General features: G+C 39.4%; 1 protein-coding gene across 1 annotated transcript; it reads right to left on the reverse strand.

Annotated features, from left to right (window-relative positions):
- Window positions 1-18,320: 18,320 nt before the first annotated feature.
- On the reverse strand, window positions 18,321-18,785 carry LOC107804815 (uncharacterized). Its single transcript, XM_016628749.2, has one exon. It carries the CDS (start codon window positions 18,783-18,785, stop codon window positions 18,321-18,323), a length of 465 nt encoding a protein of 154 aa, XP_016484235.1.
- Between the last annotated feature and the right edge of the window lie 6,118 nt (window positions 18,786-24,903).

Here is a 24,903-nt window from a genome sequence, read left to right on the forward strand (position 1 = left end):
AGGGTGGATGTTACTACATTTCAACTGGAGGGCAAGGGACGTAGATGGTGGCAGTCCTATCTTCTTGGAAGACCAGTCGGTTCTCCTCCCATGACTTGCGATCAGTTCACACGCCTCTTCTTGGACATATATATTCAACCCTCTCATAGGGAAGAGTCACGGTTTCAGTTCGAGTTGTCTCGCCATGCACTTATGATACTTCCTACCGATGCAGAGAGAGTGCGGAGGTTTGTTATCGGGTTGTACTCTAGTTGTCACGACCCAAAATCCACTATAGGTTGTGATGGCGCCTAACGCCGCCGTCAGGCAAGCGAACAGTGATTTACCAATTTAAATACTCATTTTTAATATTTTTGAAATCATAATTTTCCTTAATTGAACAGTTTAAAATAGAATTTATAAGGTAAATGAAAATGTTTACATGAACCACAACACTTAATAACCCGAAGGAAAGCCCCAAAACCCGGTGTCATAAGTGCATGAGCAAAATTTCTAAGGAGGACAATAATAATGCAACATCTGTCCAAATGTAATAAGACAAAATAAAATGAATAGTACAATGGAGACTCGGTAGATTGTGATGCGTAGCCTGTAATGCAGCTCACATAAAGTCTCCTCAACAGGTGCGCCTACGCGCTAGGAGTCGACATCGACACTTACTAAAGGTCCAATAAATTAATATAATTAAACATGAGCATGTATGAAGCATACGGCAATAATGGAGTAAATCTGTAAGTTACATAATCTTCCAAATATTTCCTTTAGAGCATGAATTTATAAATCTCGTATTCTACATTAACATCTCATAAATGTCAAGTACCAATATCAAATAAATAAGGAATACCATATAAAGAGTCGGGCATCAGTGGAAAGATTAGCTCGTGAATATTCGGACTACTAGCAATTTACGCACGATATTGCTGAGGTCATTTGACCCGATCCAGAATAACGTGTACACTGCCGAGGGACGTGCGGCACGATCTATGGATGCATCTATATACTACCGAGGCGTTCGTCCTGCTCCACAAGAAAAGGAAGGAAGTTACTGAATTACGAGACACGTGTTTACAATACAGCACATGAGCTTAATATGAATATAATCTTTACCATTCCTGGAATAACTCGCCCAAAACACAAAGTGTTAAGGCTTGGCCTAGTGTACATATGTTTATTTCTAAATCAATTTCAATTATAACTTCAATTAAATAAGCCAGCAGAATGAATTCAAAAAAACTCAAATATTACATGATAAGATCCTAAGTCTACCCGGACATAAATATGCTTTAGCTACGTACGGACTCTCATCACCTCGTGCGTACGTAGCCCCCACAACTAGTTGCACATAACAATAAATATCACCTAGGGGTAATTTCCCCCTCACAAGGTTAGACAGGAGACTTACCTTGCTCCGAAGTTCCATAACCAGCTCCAAAACCTCTCTAACACCTCAAACCAATGCCCGTTGATACAAAACTATTCAACAAATGTGCAAACCCATCAGAATATATTTTAATACCCATAATTAATCCTTTTAAACTATTCTCAACTTTGCTCGAAAAGTTGATAAAATAAACCCTCAGGCCCACATGACCGGATTCCGAATATTTTCGAAGATAAACATTACCCATAGAACCACGAACTTAAATATATGATTTATTCCTAATTCTATGTCCAACTTCGTGGTCAAAATCCAAAATATCAAATTCTAAGTCTTCTACCAAAATCCTAAATTTCTACTAATTTTCATATTTAAATCCATATATAAATCATGTATTTAACTTGTAATAGGTGGGAATCACTTACCTTGTGATGGGTGACGAAGAACCTCCTCCACAATCACCCCAAGCTCGGCTCCCATGGAAGATTTGAGATAAAATGAGCCAAAACCTATTTTTGCTAACTTTGCACTGCCCAGGCGGCCTTCTTTGCGAACGCGGCAAGTCCCTCGCGTTCGCAAAGCAATACCAGCTCTAGCTCAAAAACTGCCTTTCGCGAATGCGAGTCACATCTCGCATACGCAATGCTTTACCAGGCAAATCTTCACGAACGCGGTTCACTCTTCGCGAACGCGAAGGCTAAAATTCTCACCAACCCAGTTTCCCTTTCGCGAACGCGATGTCCCAATCGCGAATGCGTAGCTTCACCTTCTTACCTTACGCAAACGCGAGGCCCCAGTCGCGAACGCGTAGCATAAAAGTCAGCAACAAACAAATCCTTCTTCGCGAACGCGTGAACACCTTCGCGTTTGCGAAGAACAAAACCAGATACCAGACATCAGCAGCAACAACTCAGCCAAACTTGGTCCGAAATCACCCTGAATCACACCCGAGACCAGGCCCCCGGGACACCGTCCAACCAGTCCCAATACATGACACAAACCTGCTTGAGTCCTCAAATAACATCAAAACTACGAATTGCACCCCAATTCAAGCTCAATGAACTTTAGAACTTCAACTTCTACATTCGACGCTGAAACCTATCAAATCAAGTCCGATTGACCCCAAATTTTGCACACAAGTCATAAATGACATAACGAAACTATTCCAAGGCATGGAATCCCAAATGGACATCGATAACATTAAAAACCACTTCAAGTCAAACTTAAGAATTTCTTAAACTTTTAAAATACCAACCTTCCATAATAAGCGTTGAAACGCTCCCTGGTGATCCGATACTTAACCCAAACATACGCACAAGTTCGAAATCATCATACAAACCTATTGGAACCTTCAAATCCTGATTCCGAGGTCGTTTACTCAAAATTCACACCTTAGTCAATTCTTCTTACTTAAAGCTTCCAAATTTAGAATTTTCTTTCCAAAAACAATCTCTAAATTCCCGAAATTCAATTCCGACCACATGTACAAGTCATAATACCTGAAGTGAAGCTACTCAAGGCCTGATCTAAAAACGACCGGTCGGGTTGTTAAATTCTCCCTCACTTAAACATACGTTCATCATTGAACGTGCCAAGAACTACTCCGGAGTTGTCCAAAATCCTGCCCGTGCCACCACAACCCAATTGAGCACATAGCTCGAGCCAGTATAAAGATCCTCCTTTTTTTATTTAGTCAATAAGCCCTAGAACCAAATTTTAACCTCCGAATTTCTCTACCATACCTGATTCTAACATACAGACACCGTACCAATCACCACACACCGTACCAAAACACGATCGAACACCTTTTACTGAATTCACACCATGCCCCGCATAATTCACATGCCCATAATAACATAAACCGACCACAATAGCTGTAATTTCACAAATCCGATGCCCGCAATACATCTCATGACATTTATAAATCCTATTCCAACTCTCACAATGTTGCCATGACGAAATAGACGTGTAGAAATTTATAACCACCTGCCGAATTAATAATTCATGGAGTCTCTCCTCCTGACAAGAACTATTACCTCATTTTGAACTGAATAGTGATATTTTCCCTTTAATGTACCTTATATGAATCTGATTGCACAATTTCAGGTCCAAAAATCTCATCTCACCTAGTACAAGATGCTCAGGCAATAAGCCATCTCAAACACTGACCAAGATCTCATATGACACCATCATTGCACCAATAAGCCACAACTTGAATATGATATATAAGGAAAAATGAACTCTGGGAAAGAACTACCCAACCCACACAACTAATAAAACAACCAAAAAGCTGTTACAAGCATTTCTCAGAGAATGAGAAACAAAATGCACAAGAATAGATATAGGGAACCATACTCAACATCTCGTTGTTGCGGCGTGCAACCCGATCTATGTGCAACCCGATCCAAACAACGTACCCATGGCGGTGTGCTACCCGATCTCCAACAATATATACCCGTGGAGGCGTGCCACCCGATCCGCACATAACAATTAAGGAGAAAACACACATCAAGTCGTAACGCTTATACTTACGAAATAACAAATATCGACCACAAGCACGCCAAGTGCGAAAATACAACCCTGGGGAGACGGATAACGCCATATACTACAAAACCCAAGCACAACTAAGTTGCGATATATGATATGCATCTCGAGATCCATTTGGCTCATACAACACCACAAGCTACACGGGACCTCAACACATGTGCAAATAAGTAGGCCGTCTCACAACCCACATGGCACAATAGAGATTTTTCATGGAATAATTGATGACTGAAATAATATCCAATGCCTGAAGACTCCTCCATAAGCAACGCTATGCTGAAGGAACACACTCGACCTAATGTAGAACGCACATTCACATTTAGACCCATCAACGAACCCCAAGCCGATTCTGATCATACCATACTAGGCTAATAACCTTTCAAGGATCCACAATAACCTTTTTCCATGGCACATAAGAGCAGTCGTCCAATCCGAAACAAACTCGCACGGTCCACAGCCCAAGGAATAGAACGCCTCTCAGGTATAAACATCTCACATTTGTGATATTACCAAAATCTCCATACTTGGTTTTAATCTTGCACGGTCATTGCACGGTCAAATGACTAACATGCCACACTTATATGATTTATTTTTCTTAGGGCACGCATCCCATGACCTTCTGCTCAGGTAGTAAGTCCGCACATCCATACCACCAACCGTTCAAATTCTATAAAGCAAATCAAGAATCCACAAATCAATACACAATCCTCTTACACAGAACATCGTTCTCAGGTGACACTAAAGAAAATGCCAGCTTACTTTGAACATCTGAATTCTCCCCGGCTCATCCGAGCTGGTGACATTCTTATCAACACCGAACCGCAACCTTGATCCTCAACCTCCAATTCTTATGGCTCTCACTACACCTATCATGTCGCTACACGAGAGTACAAGAATTCATCATTAATCCCTAAATTACCAATAGGATAAACACTTCATAGGCTAGAAACCTTTCACTTAGCTCATTTCAGAAGAACCAACGCAACACGCCACTGAATTCCGAATCGCAAAAAATTACAAACCTCGAGTCGTGATCTAAACTGCCATGACTCTCCCGAAACTCCATCTACACATAACGATGCCATTAGAGTCAATAACCTCCCAATTAAATCATGTTGTGGTGGCTGTCGAGCCCGCACATACAACCACAAACCACATGAATAACTCCATACGTTGAAGGAGATGATCATTGCCACAACCATGCCGATCTAACCATTACTAACTGACCTGATTTCTTACAATATACTCTTGACCTGTCTTAGAAATAATAATAGCACTCATCCCGAATGACCCGAATCGCGAGACCACATCGTCTCAATACCCATGAATTATCTCATACCCTTTGCAAACGCACAATAGCATCTCCAATTGGTACACCAATTTTGTAAGACCTTCCGTGAATCCAAAGCTATTTCTTCCCTTACTCCAATACTGCACCGCATACCCGATGATAATATAGAAAATTCCAAGTCCCATTCGTAATCCACTGCAAAAACTCGCTCCTTAACCACACAACGGACCCAAAATCCTTAGGCACTGCACCTTAATTATTGAACCCACTAAGACCGTTGATGAGAGTTACCCACTCTGACCTACTCCCGAATCTAACCAACTTCAATTGTATGCGATCACATGAACACCCTCTCAAAGAAGCAACCGGCTGAATTCTTTTCCTTGTACATCACATCCACAAAGCATACACTCTGAGTCTTCCCAAAACCTACACATGAATCGACAGGGCTGAATATAGCACACACTTATCAATCTCTCTGCTCGAATTAGCCTTGATGTTTCCCTTCCTTAGTCATAAATAATCCACCAATGCACCGATAACCAGAAACCTCACAAGCAGACAACTATGCGATCCAATCGTAAAGGGTGGGGCTCCCCCACTTAGCTTTAAGCTACCATCACATAATGTAGAGCCCACAATGATTCCTTTTTCTCATTTACCATGATCCTGTACCGTTAACTCGCCAAATTTCTCGAAGTCCTTTATTAAGATTTTCATGAACATTCTGAATCATCAGTCACAATCACACACTCAATCTCTCACCGGGTAGCAAGTGGTATTCTTTGCAGAAGCTTCACCAACCTCGCGCAACCTCTCACCTGCTCACAGGAGATAACCCACCTGTGGAATTCCTTACCGATGTCTTCCCACGATGATGCACTGGGTACAACTACTATGTAATCGCTAAATTCTCCTGAGCCCATGCTCGCCCACTAGCTGTATAAGTATACTCCTTCCCCATTGACATCAACTGAATATTCAACAATATCCTCTGAACTCAAGTCATATTGCATCTGAAACGATAATCCAATCTTCACACCCATCTTCACTTCAAGCAAACTCCTCTCTGCCATGTTCGATCTTTCTACGCACAGTAACCAACGTTCCAAATTATAATTCGTGGACCTAGTCATTCCCACCATGCCTCCCAAATTGCTCTAATCTTCCTCAAGGTACGTGGACATCCTACCACAGAATCCATATGCTACCCTTCCACTCCCACTTCGGTCAAACCATCTCATTTAAGCAATTTCTCGACCTCCGCTTCTCATACTTGACCTACTAGTAATTCAACTATCGCGAGACAGCTCCCGTCATGTCCTTCCTCATACTTCGCTGCCCAAATGTTGCCTCAAATCAAATCCATACATGTAGCACCCGAACTAATAAATTTCTACCAACTCTAAGCCTCCTCTAAGATAATCTCTCTCTCCAACCATCAGTATTAGAGATACCAATTTGATTTTGAACCGCTACATACCACTATCTCTGACAACCACTCCTCAGGCATATTTTCACAACATCCTGCCCCGAAGGCAAAGTCGAAGAAGACCATAACAACGGCGAACCATAATGCATTCAAACAAGGACGACGACACCACATTACAATGAAATTTTCACCACGCTCGAAGATACCAAGTCTCGTTACTCCATCAACCAAAACCTGAACATCCATCGTCTGATTGCCTTTCCTTTAATGGAATTAAATGTTGAACCTGTAAATCATGTACTGAGAAATCCTCCTTCCAAGCCATTCACTGACGTGATCCATACGTAATCACTCTACCATTACACCAACATGGCGCGATAACAACTCATGAACGACATAGCTATCCGTGCATAGCATCAAAACCATATGAAGTACAGATGTTGAACTGAAACGACTGAACATCCTTCCACAAGGTGACGATAATAGCCTTCCCAAACACGTAGAGAAAAACATCCTGCACCACATCTGCAGTAGCAATCCCACTACTCGACGTCCAATTAATAACAAGCGCCCCACGTCGCGTAAGATTTAGTAGTAAGGAAATAAAGCTATAAGCCTCATAGAAATCAAACCGCACGATGAGGAATCAAGTAGGGAAGTGCTCCTAACAGTCATATAGCCTCTCGAAGATAACTACAGAAGTCTCTGTATCGATCTGCAAGACTCTACTAGACTTGCTCATGACTCGTGAGACCTAAGTGAACCTAACACTCTGATACCAAGCTGGCACGACCCAAAATCCACTATAGGTCGTAATGGCACCTAACACCGCCGTCAGGCAAGCCAACGATGATTTACCAATTTAATTAATCATTTTTAATATTTTTGAAATCGTAATTTTCCTTAATTGAATATTTTAAAATAGAATTTACAAGGTAAATGAAAATTTTTACACGAACCACAACATTGAATAACCCGAAGAAATCCCACAAAACCTGGTGTCACACGTGCATGAACAAAATTTCTAATGAGTACAATAATAATGCAACATTTGTCCAAATGTAATAAGACAGAATAAAATGAATAGTACAATGGAGACTCGGTAGACTACGATGTGTATCCTGGAATGCAACTCACATAAAGTCTCCTCAACAGGTGCGCCTACGCGCTAGGGTGATCATCAAATGAACCGGTCAGATCCTGCACATTTAGTGCAGAAGTGCAGCGTGAGTACATAAATTAACGCATACCCAGTAAGTATCTAGCCTAATCCCGGAAAAGTAGTGATGAGGGGTCGACATCGACACTTACTAAAGTTCCAATAAATCAATATAATAAAACATGAGCAGGTATGAAGCATACGGCAATAATGGAGTAAATCTGTAAGTTACATAATCTTCCAAATATTTTCTTTAGAGCATGAATTTCTAAATCTTGTATTCTACATTAACATATCATAAATGTCAAGTACTAATATCAAATAAATAAGGAATACCATATAAAGAGTTGGGCATCAGTGGAAAGATTAGCTCGTGAATATTCGGACTACTAGCGATTTACACACGATACTGCCGAGGTCATTCGGCTTGATCCAGAATAACGTGTACACTACCGAGGGACGTGCGTCACAATCTATAGATGCATCTATATACTGCCGAGGCGTTCGGCCTGCTCCACAAGAAAGGAAGGAAGTTACTCAATTACGAGACGCATGTTTACAATACAGCACATGAACTTAATATGAATATAATCTTTACCATTCCTCGAATAAATAGCCCAAAACTCAAAGTGTTAAGGCTTGGCCTAGTGTACATATGTTTATTTCTAAATCGATTTCAATTATAACTTCAATTAAATAAGCCAGCAGAATGAATTCAAAAAAATTCAAATATAACATGATAAGATCCTAAGTTTACCCGGACATAAACATGTTTTAGCTACGTACGGACTCTCATCACCTCATGCGTATGTAGCACCCACAACTAGTTGCACATAACAATAAATATCACCTAGGGGTAGTTTCCCCCTCACAAGGTTAGACAGGAGACTTACCTTGATCCGAAGTTCCATAACCGGCTCCAAAGCCTCTCTAACACCACAAACCAATACGTGTCGATAAAAAACTATTCAACAAATGTGCAAACCAATCAGAATATATTATAATGCCCATAATTAATCCTTTTAAAAAATCCCAACTCCGCTCAAAAAGTTGATAAAATCAATCATCGGGCCCACGTGGCCGGATTCCGAAAATTTTCGAAGATAAACTTTATCCATAACACCACGAACTCAAATATATGATTTATTCCTAATTTCATGTCCAACTTCATGGTCAAAATCCAAAAATACCAAATTCTACTAATTTTCATTTTTAAATACATATATAAACGATGTATTTAACATGTAATAGGTGGGAATCACTTACCTTGTGATGGGTGACGAAGAAACTCCTCCAACATTGCCCCAAGCTCGGCTCCCATGGAAGATTTGAGATAAAATGAGCCAAAACCCGTTTTTGCTAACTTATACGCTGCCCAAGCGACCTTCTTCGAGAACGCGACAAGTCCCTCGCGTTCGCGAAGAAATACCAGCTCCAGCTCAAAAACTGCCTTTCGCGAACGCGAGTCACATCTCGCGTTCCCGATGCTTTACCAGGTGAACCTTCACGAACGCGGTTCACTCTTTGCGAACGCATGAACACTTTCGCATTTGCGAAGAACAAAACCAGATACAGGACATCAGCAGCAACAACTCAGCTAAACTTGGTCCGAAATCACCCCGAATCTCACCCGAGGCCAGGCCCCCGTCCAACCACACCAACCAGTTCCAATACATGACACAAACCTGCTTGAGGCCTCAAATCACATCAAACAACATCAAAATTATGAATCGCGCCCCAATTCAAGCTTAATGAACTTTCGAACTTCAACTTCTATATTCGATGCCGAAACCTATCAAATCAAGTCCGATTGACCCCAAATTTTGCACACACATCATAAATGACATAACGAAGCTATTCAGGGGCTTGAAATCCCAAACAAAAATCGATAACATTAAAATCCACTTCAAGTCAAACTTAAGAATTTCTTAAACTTTTAAAATACCAACCTTCCATAATTAACGCTGAAACACTCCCGGGTAATCCGATACTCAACCCGAATATACGTCCAAGTCTGAAATCATCATACGAACCTATTGGAACCTTCAAATTCCGATTCCAAGGTCATTTACTCAAAAGTCAGACCTTATCCAGTTCTTCCTACTTAAAGCTTCCGAAATTAGAATTTTCTTTTCCAAACTAATCCCGAACTTCCCAAAATTCAATTCTAACCACATGTACAAGTCATAATACCTTATGTGAAGCTACTCAAGGTCTCAAACCATCGAACAACGTGCTAGAGCTCAAAACAACCGATCGGGTCATTACACTAGTATCCAGCCAACATGGCTCGGGAGGTGGAGATGGGGACTTCTTACGGGCTAGTTGTGGAGATAGCTCAGGGGATTGAGGGTGTCCGTCAGTGGAGCTGAGATCAGGCGATGAGGGATAAGCGGTTTTGATATTCTAGAGAGTTCAGTGGTGCCCTGGTTAGGGGCAGGGGTCAGTCTAGCAGGCCCACATATCCAGCATCGCCGCTTCCTCGGGGTGCTCTAGTGTAACCTTATTTCAGCACTATGCTAGAAAGTTCTTACCACCAGCCAGCTATCCTCTAGTGGGTATTCAGGCCATCAGGGTCAGACTTCAGCTCAGCAGTCCACCATACCGAGAGGTTGTTTCGAGTGCGGGGACCTTAGTCATGTGCGGAGGTTCTGCCCTAGGCTTCGAGGCAAGGCTGTGCAGAAGGGTCAGAAGCTTATGATTCTAGCACCAGTTAACCCACCAGTCGTCCGACTGCCCAGAGGCGGAGAGCAGGTGGGTAGGGGCCATCCTAGAGTTGGAGGCCAGCCAGGAGGCACTCTAGCCATATTCTATGCCTTCCAGTCAGACCAGATGTAGTGGCCTCAGATGCCGTGATTACAGGTACTATTTCTAACTGCGATAGGGATGCCTCAGTACTATTTGATCCAGGATCTATATATTCATATGTTTTATCTTTGTTTTATCTATCGGTCATGCATTGTTATGTTCAGTGGTTACGAGACTAGAGCAGATCTTATGTTGCTTGATATGACTGACTTTGAGGTCATCCTGGGCATAGATTGGTTGTCTCCATATCACGCCATCCTTGATTGCCATGCCAAGACTATTACCTTGGCAATGCCAGAGTTGCCTGGACTGGAGTGGAGGGGTTCATCTGTCAGTGCATCTAGTCGAGTTATTTCCTTTCTGAAGGCTCGACATATTATCGAGAAGGGTTGTTTAGCTTATCTAGCTTATGTTCGGGATACTACTACAAAGACTCCGGCGATTGATTCAGTGCCCGTAGTCAGGGAGTTCTCCGATGTGTTCCCTTCTGATCTCCCAGGCATGCCACCAGATCGTGATATTGATTTCCATATTGATTTGGCTGCAGGTACCTAGCCTTTATCTATTCCACCGTACCGCATGGCTTCGAAAGAGTTGAAGGAACAACTTGAGGAGTTGCTAGCAAAGGGGTTCGTTAGATCGAGTGTGTCGCCTTGGGGTGCACCGGTGTTATTTGTGAAGAAGAAAGATGAGACTATGCGGATGTGCATTGATTACCGCCAGTTGAACAAATTTACCATTAAGAATAAGTACTTGTTGCCGCGTATTGATGATTTGTTTGACCAGTTGCAGGGTGCTAGGTTGTTCTCTAAGATCGACTTGATATCGGGGTACCATCAGCTGAAGATTCGGGATTTCGATGTTCCGAAGACGGCTTTCTGGACTAGATATGGCCATTATGAGTTTCTAGTGATGTCCTTTGGCTTGACTAATGCCCCGAGGCCATTTATGGATTTGATGAACCGAGTGTTCAGGCCTTATATTGATTCATTTATCATTGTCTTCATTGATGACATTTTGATCTACTCACATAGTATGGAGGAGCATGAGCAACATTTGAGAGTAGTGCATCAGACCTTGCAGAAACAGAAGCTATATGCTAAGTTCTCCAAGTGTGGCATTCTTAGGGCATGTTGTATCAGGCGAGGGTATTAAAGTAGACCCCAAGAAGATTGAGGCAGTTCAGAGTTGGCCTCGCCCTACCACAGCAACTGAGATCATGAGCTTCCTGGGGTTAGCAGGTTATTATCGTCGGTTTATGGAGGGCTTCTAATCTATTACAACACCTTTGACTAGATTGACCCAAAAGAGTGCTCCATTTAGATGGTCCAATGATTGCGAGGCGAGCTTTCAGAAGCTCAAGACCGTATTGACTTCAGCACCAATGTTAATGTTGCCTTCCTATTCAAGGATGTATATAGTGTATTGCGACACCAGCTTGGGTTGTGTATTGATGCAAGAGGGGCGAGCTATTGCATATGCTTCACGTCATCTGAAGCCCCACAAGAAGAATTACCATGTACACGATTTGGAGTAGGCTGCGATTGTTCATGTATTTAAGATCTGGAGGCATTATGTTTATGAGGTGTCCTGTGAGGTTGACACCGATCAGCACAGCTTGTAGCATTTATTCAAGCAGAGGGATCTCAATTTGAGGCAGCGCAGGTGGCTTGAGTTACTAAAAGATTATGATATTACCATCCTTTATCATCCGGGCAAGGCGAATGTGGTTGCGGATGCCTTGAGCAGAAAGGCGGAGAGTATGGGTAGTTTGGCATTCATTTCAGCGGAGGAGAGGCCACTAGCTTTAGATATTAAGTCCCTCGCTAACAGACTTGTGAGGTTGGATATTTCAGAGCCCGGCAGAGTTCTTGCATGTGTTGCCACCCAGTCTTCACTATTCGAGCAGATCAAGGCTCGCCAGTTTGATGATCGGCACTTGTTGTTTCTCAGAGAGACAGTACTGTAGGGTGGTGCCAAGAAGGTTACTATCGGTGAGGATGGTGTTCTGCAACTCCAAGGTCGCCTATATGTTCTTAATGTCGATGGCTTGAGGGAGAAGATCTTAGAGGAGGCATACAGTTCTCGGTATTCTATTCATTCAGGTGCTATGAAGATGTATCACGACCTGAGGCAACATTATTGGTGGCGGTGGATGAAGAAAGACATAGTGGAATATGTAGCGAGGTGCCTAAATTACCAGCAGGTTAAGTATAAGCATCAGAGGCCAGGTGGCCTACTCCAGCAGATGGTTATACCTAGGTGGAAATGGGAGAACATTACCATGGATTTTGTAGTTGGATTGCCGCGGACCTTGCGAAAGTTTGATGCGGTTAGGGTCATTGTCGACAGGTTGACCAGGTCAGCACACTTCATTCTGGTTGTTACCACGTATTCTTCAGAGAGGTTGACTCAGATCTACATTCAATAGATTTTCCGGTTGCACGGTGTGCCTATCTCCATTATATCAGATAGAGTCCCTCAGTTTACTTTGCATTTCTAGAGGGAAGTATTGAGTGAGTTGGGGACCCGGATAGAGCTCAGCACAGCCTTTCATCCGTAGATCGACGGGCAGTCGGAGCAGACAGTTCAGATTTTGGAGGATATGCTCAGAGCATGTGTGATTGACTTCGAAGGGCAGTGGGATCGATTCTTGCCTTTGGCCGAGTTTGCTTACAACAACAGTTATCAGTCCAGCATCGAGATAGCTCAACTTGAGGCTTTGTATGGTCGGCGATGTCGTTCGCCCATCGGATGGTTTGAGCCCAGCGAGGCTAAGGTATACGGTACTGATGTAGTGAAGGATGCCTTGGAAAAGTTAAAGTTGATTCAGGAGCGACTTCGCACAGTACAGTCCAGACAGAAGAGTTATGCGGATTCGAAATAGCGTGATTTATCATTTATGGTGGGCGAGAAGGTTCTCTTGAAGGTCTCGCCGATGAAGGAAATTATGAGGTTCGGGAAGAAGGGCAAGTGTGGATGATGACTCTTAAGTGTTGAACAGCAAAACACAAATCAGGCCTAGTATGGGTGAGCAATTAAGTTTACCAACCAAACTTCTATAAGTGCCAGTCCTAGGCAACAACTCTCCATCATCATATTTCAATTTTACACCCAATTCAAGAGAAGAAACCACAGCTGAAACAGAATCACAATTAAATTCATGAAGTAAATCCAGCAATAAACTTTCTTTGATGAAGAATAACCCCAGATTCATCATATAAGACTTTAATGCCAGGAGATTGTTCGGTTGAACCCTATCTCCATTATATCAGATAGAGTCCCTCAGTTTACTTCGCATTTCTGGAGGGAAATATTGAGTGAGTTGGGGACCCGGGTAGAGCTCAGCACAGCCTTTCATCCGCAGACCAACGGGCAGTCGGAGCATACAGTTCAGATTTTGGAGGATATGCTCAGAGCATGTGTGATTGACTTCGGGGGCAGTGGGGTCGATTCTTGCCTTTGGCCGAGTTTGCTTACAACAACAGTTATCAGTCCAGCATCAAGATAGCTAAATTTGAGGCTTTGTATGGTCGGCGATGTTGTTCGCCCATCGGATGGTTTGAGCCCGGTGAGGCTAAGGTATACGGTACTGATTTAGTGAAGGATGCCTTGGAAAAGTTAAAGTTGATTCAGGAGCGACTTCGCACAGTATAGTCCAGACAGAAGAGTTACACGGATTAGAAGGAGCGTGATTTATCATTTATGGTGGGCGAGAAGGTTCTCTTGAAGGTCTCGCCGATGAAGGGAATCATGAGGTTCGGGAAGAAGGGCAAGTTGAGCCCAAGGTTTATAGGTCCATTTGAGGTATTGAGGCGAGTTGGGGAGGTTGCTTATGATCTTGCTTTGCCTACCAGTCTATCGGGAGTTTATCCTGTTTTCCACGTGTCTATGCTCCGGAGGTATCATGACAATATGTCGCATGTGTTAGACTTCAGCACGGCTCAGATAGATAAGAGCCTAGGTTATGAGGAAGAGCCAGTTTCCATTGTTGACATGCAGGTTCACCAGTTGAGTTCCAAGAAGATTTCTACAGAAAAAGTTCAGGTAAGGGGCCAACCAGTCGAGGAGGCGACTTGGGAGGCCGAGGAGGATATGCGGAGAAGATATCCGCACCTATTAAGCACTCTAGGTATAATTCAGCACTCCATGTATGATTCTAGACATGTTCGAGGACGAATGTTTGTTTAAGAGGTGGAGAATATAACGACCCGATCGGTCGTTTTACTTTCTAGATCCCCGTTCCCCTAAATAATACTCCTCGTATGTGCTTTTACTATTTTATGACTAGCGGGGACGGTTGGTTCGGGTTTGGAAGGGTTCGGGTTGAAATCGGAACGCTTAATTTCATAGTTGGCTTTTAAAAGGTTAAGTTTGACTTTGGTCAACATTTTGAGTAACCGACCTAGGAGCTAGGATTTGACGGTTCTAATAGGTTTGTATGATGATTTTGGACTTGGGCGTATGTTCAGATCGGGTTTTGGATGACCTAGGAGCGTTTAAGCGTTTAAGGTTGAAAGTTGGCTTATTGAAGGTTTAAAAGTTCTTTAAATTTGGTTTGGAGTAGGTTTTGGTGTTATCAAGGTCAGTTTAGGATTCCGAGTCTGGGAATAGTTCCGTATGGTGATTTAAGACTTGCACGCAAAATTTGGTGTCATTCTGAGTAGTTTAGGTATGATTCGGCGCGTTCGAAGCGAGTTGGAAGAACTTGAAGTTTATAAGTTGATCATATTGGTTTTGGACTGTAATTCTTAGTTCTAATGTTGTTTTACATGTTCAGAGGGTGCGAGCGAGTCCGTTTTATGTTTACAAACTTGTTGGTATGTTTGGACGAGGCCTCGGGGGGGTCGGGTGCCATCCGGATGATGCTCGGATCGATTTAGAGCCCAAAAGGGCTACTGGTGCACCAGTTATGGTGTACCCGCATCTGCGAGCATTTGGCCGGATATGCGAGCTCGCAGAAGCGATCCCAGGGCGGAAGAAGTGCAAGGGAGGGGCTGTCTCGTGGTCGCAGAAGCGGGGAAAGGGCCGCATCTGCGAAGGCGCAGGTGCGATATTCCTACCGCAGAAGAGGCCTGGGCTATGGCTTGTAGACCGCAGAAGCGGACTCGCTTCTGCGAGGAAGCGACCGCAGGTGTGCTTGGAGGCTAGCCAGGCCTGACCGCAGATGCGACCTGGCTTCCACAGATGCGGTAGACCGTCCACATAAGCGAAATCACTGAAGGTAGTGAGGTCGTTTAAGACGGACTTAGACCATTGTTTTGACTCATTTCTTTCATTTTCTTGGGCGATTTTTTGGAGCTTTTGGAGAGGGGTTTCCACTTATCTATTTGAGGTACGCAATATCTATCCAATGTGAGTTAAATACATAGATTATGGGTAGATTTTAACATAAAATTTTGTGAAAATTATGGTTTTAGAAAAATAACCCTAGGTTTTGATGAAAATGGGATTTACCCACGAAAATGGTTATGGGATTGAGTGAAAATTATATATTTGAATTCGTGAGGTTATGAGTAACAACTTTCTTCAAATATTCCCGGAATTCGGGCACGTGGGCCCCGGGGGTGAATTTTAAGAATCTTCTAATTTGGGTTGGGGAATTACTCTAATAGCTAAATCCTTAACTTATGAGCGTATATTGATTAATTTATACAATATTTGCCTAGTTTCGGATTGTTCGGCACCGAGTTGAGGGTTTAGGGTGAATTTGAGGCCGGAAAGTGAGCTTTTAGACAAGGTAAGTCTCTTGTCTAACCTTTGAAGAGGGAATTTACCCCATAGGTGCTTTAAATTGCTATTTGTTCTAATTGTGGAGGCTACGTACGCACGAGGTGACGAGAGTCTGTGCGTAGCTACGAATTATGCTTATGTCCGGGTGGTTTAGGACCCGAATCATGAAATATTTATAATGTTTACACCCTACTTGTTAATTAAAGTGCCTAAATTATATTGGAACTTGTTAGAGGAATTGTAAAGGACTGAATTTCACTCACTTGAGTTTTAGCGAGTTATTTGATCGTTAATGAAAATTGTGTTTCGTTGTACGTTGGCCTTGGAGCGAGCCGAATGCCTCGGCAGTAGATAGATGCATCTATGGTTTATGCCGCTCGACCCTCAATAGTGTACACATTATTCTGGATCGGGTCGTACGACCTCAGCATAATCGTGCGTAACACTCGAAGTGTAATCATATATTTGATATCCTTCCCTGGCTTGAGATGCAAAATTATATAAGATAGAAATTTATTTGGAACTTACCTTGTGTGAAAGGATATTTACTTTCTGCTTGTTATTGAGTTATTTTTATCATTTACATAACCTATGCTCATTTAGAATTCTGTTTTTCTTTACTATTAGCCCATAGTAAGTGTCGATGTCGACCCGTCGTCACTACTTCTTCAAGATTAGACTTGATACTTACTGGGTACATATTATTTATGTAATCATGCTACACTTCTGCACTAACCGTGCAGGATCTGAGGCAGGTGCATCTGGCGGTCCTACCGACGCGCATCCCAGATATCCCGAGGCCTAGTCGTGAGCTACTTCCTGAGTCGTTCTGCAGCCCCTGGAGTCTCTCCTTTGTATTTATATTCTGTCTACTTTATTTTGGACAGTAGTTAGAGTTTTGTATATTTTACTAGTTGATCATACACTTGTGATACCGGGTCTTGGCACACACACTAGTATTTATAGTCGAACTTCTTCCACGATTTTCAGTTACAATTCTTGTTCAACCCTAGTTCAAATCTCCATTAAATGACTTCAAATTTTATATACAACCTCCTTATACTATTTCTAACAAGTCAAAATGACACTCATTTTAAATTTCTCGCAAAATCAAATTTGAAATTTAAACCACTTATTTAAGCTTGTTCAACAATAGTGGACCAGTCCAATCTTCATTAAATGACTTCAAATTTTATATACAATCCTTATACTATTTCTAACGAGTCTAAACAACATTCACTCAAAATTTCTCATAAAACCATATACAAAATTTAAACTCACTTATTTAAGCATATTCAATAGTGGTGGATTATCATAAAAAAACTAATTTTTAACACCCAAATAGATTTGGTTTATTGAACTAGTGTTTGAGTCACAATTACTTATTCGAAAATTAGATTTAAAGCTTGAGCATTTTTTTAAAAAAAATGAATAGTAATTTTGAGAACCTATTTGGAGTTGGATGTAAAATCTTAACCTATTATTTTTGGGCCACAGCTTTGGAAAGTTAAATATATGCCACTTAGTTGCAATATATGTGTGTGAGTTGTATTTATGTGTAATTCCCCCAAAAATACACTTAATGATTAATATCTAAATAATTAAGATTCACACTTTAAAAACAAGCACACTCAATATCTGAGATTTGAATAATTAAGATTTAGACCTCATGAAACCTAAGAGTCGCCCTGATCCGTCCCATTGCCATTCCCCACAAACTAATACCATTTTTCCCCGAGAGCTCCCCACCTTCCTCTTTGTGACATCATAAAATAGGCTGAAATTTGAAATATTTACATTGACACTGAAACAAAACTTAAGAGACAATCAAGACATTCCTATCAAACAAAGATTAATAGTTGCATTTCCATACCTAGCTTGGAAAACAAATACAAGAAAATTCCTCTTCCTCAAAATTCTCAAGAAAGTAATCAAATTTCCCACACTCAATCCACCTAATAAGCCTTAGCAAGAATTAAAAGACATGAACATTGTTTGTCTTTGAGACAGCATGACTTCTACTTCTAGGAAACTTCAAATCATTCTTCATTAACATCATATTAACATCTTCTTGATCTCCTAAAACATAAGGTTTATCTTCATCAATTCTTCCCATTCCAACACTAACACTTCTAGGCACTTTTCTTGAAGGCATTTGTTGTTGCAATTGTTGTCTTATTTGTTGTTGTATGAGTAAATTCAGTTCAAAATTCTCTCCCATGTTCCTAGCTGATGCTGCTCTAACAAGATCTCTAAAATCTTCACTATCATTTGACCTTGACGATGTAACACTATAACTCTTTGGCAAACTCCTAGGATTTACTACAGCGTAATTATTCATGCTTCCCACGTAACAATCTCTTGCTTTTATTAATGCCTTCCAAGGTAATGCAATAATTCGCATGAATCTGTTCTGGCCGTGACTCCCTTTGCTCTTCATATTTGACTCTTTTTTTTCTTCTTGTTTTTGGTTTTTGTGTGTTATGAGAATTAAGATAGAGCTAGGTGTCTTGCTGGAAATTTATAAATATATGAGAGAAATGTTGAAGATTTTTCGAGATGAATGGTTGTGAAGAAAAATTCTAGAAAACCAAATTGGAAAAGTAGGAGAATGAATGTTGAATGATCTTCTTTCTGCTGCTTAGATTTGAGGGTTTTTGTAGGAAAAGTATGAATTTGACAAGGTGAGTGTGGACTTTTCTCTAGCCCACCGGATAAGAATATATTATATTTGATTGGATTAATTAAATGGATAAGAATTGACGCGTCAATAGTAAGTTTCGCAACATTTTGTTGACAGCTGATATTTTTCTCAACTTTTAAGTTTTGAATTGTTCTTCTTTGTCCAATTAAGTCTGCCTGATGATTCAGCGTTCCCATCAGTTTGATCTCAAATTGGTCTTAATTTTCAAATGTTTACACTGATAATTATGGAACACACATATATGGTACAGATAATTGAATTGTTTGGTGCCTATAATTATTCAATTAGGTAAAGAAAAAGATAACTCTCTAACTTATGAACTACAGTTACCACTTGTATTGTTATACCCGTTCTTTTATGTAATTATTGTTTGACCCTTTCTTTCATACCTTTCATATAGTCTGTCAATTTCTTATTTTAAACGATATTTTCTTTACATGCGCCTACACCCCTAATACTCCCACAGGATAATGTTTACACCATATTCAGTAGTCAGCATTAAAAAAATTTACTGTTACTCCTTCCGTTCACTTTTACTTATCATGTTTCATTTTTCGAGAGTCAAACTAAATAAAATTTGACTAATATTTTAACATGTATGTTTTTACCTTATTAATATAAGAAAAATTATAAATTATAGTACTTTTTGTATAGTTTTTAATATTTAAATTTAAATTTTAAAATATTAAGAAAAACTAATCCTATTTAGCATCAAAGATTAGTCACTTCATTTGTTGTTTGTTAAATATAACAAGTAAAAGGTGAAGGGGGAGTAATAGAATTCTCCACTCTAGCGAAGAAAAAAAGATATGTCCACTTTATTTGTGTAATTCCTTCATAAAACACAAATATCGAATGGTCCGGGGCTGCGAAATGACAAATTAGAGGCCTAATGCAAGTTCCAATATAAAAACGACGGGCGCCCATTAATCAGGCCATAGGTTTGTTTTAATGATAGGCCCAGGTCAAGGGTTAGGTAAATTACACCCAAGAACTAACTTAAAGCTAGGGGTGAGTTTTTCATTAGATTAATTAATAGGATATTTTTTTAATATTGATAGGACTTGAATAACGAAAAAAGAGGATTAGCATAGGAAAAAATATATATCGATAGTTCATGAATTTCAAATATCAGATAGCATGTTGCTTTAAAGGAAAACCTCCTACATCATTTGCGTTAGCCATTTTTTTATTTTTATTTTTTACAGGACAGAGCTAGTAAATCTATTGCGGATTCAATCGAACCCAATAGCTTTTAAAAATTTATTAAATATATAAAAATTATTAATCTAAAACCTAATAACTTCAAAGGACTAAAATCCCGAACTCATAAGTTTCAAATCATACTTTCACTTCCGACTGCGCGGAGGGTGGGGGTGGGGGCAGATTGAGGGAAGGGGATGACTGGTTCTTTACCTTTATACAAAATAGCAGTTTTAACTTTCCACACTAAAATTACCAGCACCAATAAGTTTCATGTTCTAAAATATAATATGCCAGGTGAAAATTGACCTCGAAAATTAAAATTAAACAACAATTTCAAACAGGAGGACAAGCTTTTGGTTCAAAACTTCTAATAAAGTTCAATGTTTGAACAATTTATTATTAAATACTTATCAAGTCTCTTTTTCCAGTATAAGTTTGCGGCTGTATGACAATTTGGTCATAGGAAGAAGGGCTATGACTAACATGACAAACGATAATTTAAATTAAGAATCATCAACAACCTTCATATATACGAATTTTTTTAGGTCACGAAAATCATAAAATAAGAATATAAGATTTTATAAATCAACGATTCCTGTAATTTTTTAAAAACAAATAATTTTTATTACTGTTACTAGCTTGTAGGGCCGTATGCAATGCAATAACATGTGTAAACGATGGTTCAATACTGACGGAAAAAAAAGAAGAAGATAAAACATGTTTTGGTTAGGTTATATAAGTCCAGAAAAAAGAAACTCAAAGATGATTGGGTTTCGTAAGAAGTATTTTTGAGATAAGAACACGTGAAGAGAACATAAAGTAGAAAAATAATACACGTACAGACTAAGAATGCCAACGGAATTAAGATAGAGACAGAAATACTAAAATTTCACGTGCTTTAGTCAGCTGGATAATTAACTATTATAATAGGATTAGGTATTAGTAACGTCAACAATTAACAAGGAATGATAGAGACTTATTGAAAATGTCAAATGTTTCTAATGGAAGCCATCAATTAGCAGCCACTCGGAGGACATTATGTAGGCATTTGGACATAAAAAATTTGAAAAATAAATAAATTGTGGAGTTAAGTTAAACAAGAGTATTTAGAATTTCAAATTGTGTTTAGATATAAATTTCATTTGAAAAAATATTGTAGTCATAGGAAGAAAAATGAATTTTTACATGAAAATTTTGTAAAATCCACTTTTTCAAATTTCTAATCGCATCTTCGAAAAATACAAATTTAGCTGGTCAGCCGAACCGAATTGTATTCGATAGCCAACAATTATATAAAATTTATAAATATATTTTACATATATATATATATATATATAATCGGATATTATTTTTTGAAGCGGCTAAAATTATATATTTCTTAATTCTTTTTTCGGGGTGGGGGTGGGGAGGTGGGGGGATCCTTTCCTCTCTCTGGCCCTGCATGGGCCTGAGATCAGCTATTGGGCTCAAGTTAGGTTTCTCTGCTATTGCAAACCTGATTTTACATAGACGAAGGCCCAATGGAGGCCTTAAAGCTGCTAATAGGCAAGGCGTCAGCCTATTTTGCAACGATAGAGCTTGTATTATAATCAGTTTTTGGGATATAGAAGGGAGGGAGGTTTTAGTAACGTTCATTATCCTCAGCTTGAAACATATACCGAGGCGGACCTACGTTGTGGGTTGAGGGATCGCGGGACCCGTTAGTATTTTAAAAAATATTATATATATATATATATATATATATATATATATATATCTGTCAGAACAAAGGACCCCTTTAATATTTAAGATGTGCCCCAAAACACAAAAAGGCTGATAGAGAAATGATTGTGTTGTTTAAGTTGCCTTTTGTCTAGATGACGTGGGTTCGAAACCTTTTAGACTTAATAGCAAATTGCTTTAATTTTAACTTTTATCTTCTTTTTGAATTCAACTATAGCTTAGTACTAATACATAATAGTCAACTTAATTAGTTTTATTCTCTTTCAAATCCCTACCTTAAAATTAAAAGTCTCAAATTGCAACTTATCGCTTCACAAATAGAAACATACAAATCTTTCTTCAACAATCACTTTGACTCCGACTCGGCAATGGCAACTAAGAGTTTGAAACTCTTCTTCAGTTCTTTGACTATTAGCATACCCATAATGTTGATTTCTTTAGTAAATTTTGATAATTTAAATATACCCTTTTTAAATTAAAATACTAGAAATTTAAAGTGTGAAACATGCTTAATCAAACACCTTCCCTTTCCATAGCATTCATTTTGCGAAGGAATCTCTCTCTTGTTCGGTGCTTTCTGTTTTTTTAGAACTTCTATTTATTTATACTTGAATGATAAGTCATCATAATATTAAGTTTTCAAAGAGTTGCAAGCCGAATTTAATTTATCGCTAGTGATAAGCATACAATAGTGCCCCCGTTGTGCTCAAATCCTGGGTCTGCCTCTGAATATATATATATATATATATATAACTTTTTACATAATGTACCAATAAATCACAGTAGTAACTTCTTATATAAAAATATATGGTGTAGTGGGTTCAATACAAACGTTATGATATTGACGTCAACACGTGGATCATCGGAAGCTGGCGAAAGCTAATCAGAAACAAGATTGACGTACACAACAAATTATATCTGGTAAACAAAAAGAGTACAGATTGGTTCAGGCTACGTTTTAAACCAAACGTGCTCATAACTCTGTGATTAAGGCCTAAGGATTTCTGGTCTATAATTATTTTGGCTTAGAGTTATGAATGAAGGACTACTACTCTTCGGCAAAACTAATGTCTAGAAAATAATGAGTGCCACCAACATTCATAATTATTCTTAATACTTGAAGGCTTTGGATGTGATTTTGACTTGAAGCTTTCAATTGGTCAAAATGCTTTTATGATCATTTATTACTAAGATGGTAGTATTTCGTACCAGTTTAATTGCTAGGTAATTAATTAGTGCATTGGAACGTAGTTGTTGAGACATCATGGCCTTGAACTTGAGTATTATATTAATCAAGTTAATTTTGAAAAAAGGAATATTGAAAAAATGTTGTAAGATGATCATAATTACCATACGAAAAGAACGTAGAAATCACAAGTGTTATAGAAACTGCATTGTAACAAATCAAATCAAACTTTTCTATTCAATATTAATTGAAAGTTGGATTATGAAAAAATAAATTTAAAATGGGTAGCCCCGAGTCATTTGAACTATGTTGCATTAACATATGTGGATCAAAGGCGAATCTAGGATTGAAGCTTATAGATTATGAATTATAACCCTTTTGAATTGCTAAGTTTTAAATTAATAATTTGTTCATATTAATAGATTTCTTAAGACACAAAGTTATCGAATTCTATCGAACACACGTACACGTACCTATAATTATACAAATTCCCCGATAACATTGTGAATTGAACGGAAACGATGAAATTTAGCTAGGGTTACATTTGGGGTGAGAGCATGGAGAGAGAGAACCAGATCTTTTCTTATTCAATTGAACAAAAACTAAGCTAAGAATCTTCTAGAGTTGTATATATATATATACAAAGGGCAAAATAGTAACCTCCTATCAAATCTAACCGGATTATTATAAATATAGCTTTATTATATAGTGTGCTGACTATGGCCCAACTCTGACTATGGCCCAACTTTGAGGGGGGTTTGCATCTATACTCGGTTTTTGGGTCACGTTTTAACCTATACCCGCTTTGCAAAAATAATTGCAAGCGTACCCACTTTTTGGGTAACTTCAGACATACGGGCCTGAAGTAGCAAAAATTTATGTCTGAAGTTTGAACTTCAGAATGTTTTGCCTGAAGTGTAGCCTTATCAAAGCAAAACATCAGATATTTTTGCCTGAAGTTTGGTCTGACTTGCAAAGGCAATCACGCAAATTTCAGTTCATAGTGCAATGGAAAACTTCAGTTCATAGTGCAATGGAAAACTTCAGTTCAATAATTGCTGAACTTCAGCAATTTTGGCTGAAATTTTTGTTTTGTAATTGCTGAACTTCAGCATTCTAGGAATTGAAGTTTGTTTAGTATCTGCTGAACTTCAGCATTTTAGGAGCTGAAGTTTGTGAAGTTTGGCCTGACTTGCAAAGGCAATCACGCAAATTTCAGTTCAATAATTGCTGAACTTCAGTAATTTTGGCTGAAAATTTTATTTTATAATTGCTGAACTTCAGCATTCTAGGAGCTGAAGTTTGTTTAGTATCTGCTGAACTTCAGCATTTTAGGAGTTGAGATTTGTTTAGTATTTGCTGAACTTTAGCTCCTAGAGGATGCACTTCAGTTCAATAATTGCTGAACTTCAGCAATTTTGGCTGAAATTTTTGTTTTGTAATTGCTGAACTTCAGCATTCTAGGAGCTGAAGTTTATTTAGTATCTGCTGAACTTCAACATTTTAGGAGCTGAAGTTTGTTTAGTATTTGTTGAACTTCAGCTCCTAGATGATGCACTTCAGTTCAATAATTGCCGAACTTGTGCTTACTTGTGTTCACTTGTGCCTACTTGTGTTCCTAGAGGATGCACTTCACTTGTGCCTACTTGTGTTCCTAGAGGATGCACTTCTAAAGTAATTCTAGTGCCGAAAAACCCGAATTAATTGCTAGTTTCGCTTCCTTGTTCTTGTGGCAGAATT

This window comes from Nicotiana tabacum, chromosome 12 (assembly GCF_000715075.1).
Source record: "Nicotiana tabacum cultivar K326 chromosome 12, ASM71507v2, whole genome shotgun sequence".
NCBI lineage: Eukaryota > Viridiplantae > Streptophyta > Magnoliopsida > Solanales > Solanaceae > Nicotiana > Nicotiana tabacum.

Coding starts and splice junctions, on each gene's coding strand:
- LOC107804815 (XM_016628749.2), bottom strand. CDS start 18,785: ATGAAGAGCAAAGGGAGTCACGGCCAGAACAGATTCATGCGAATTATT.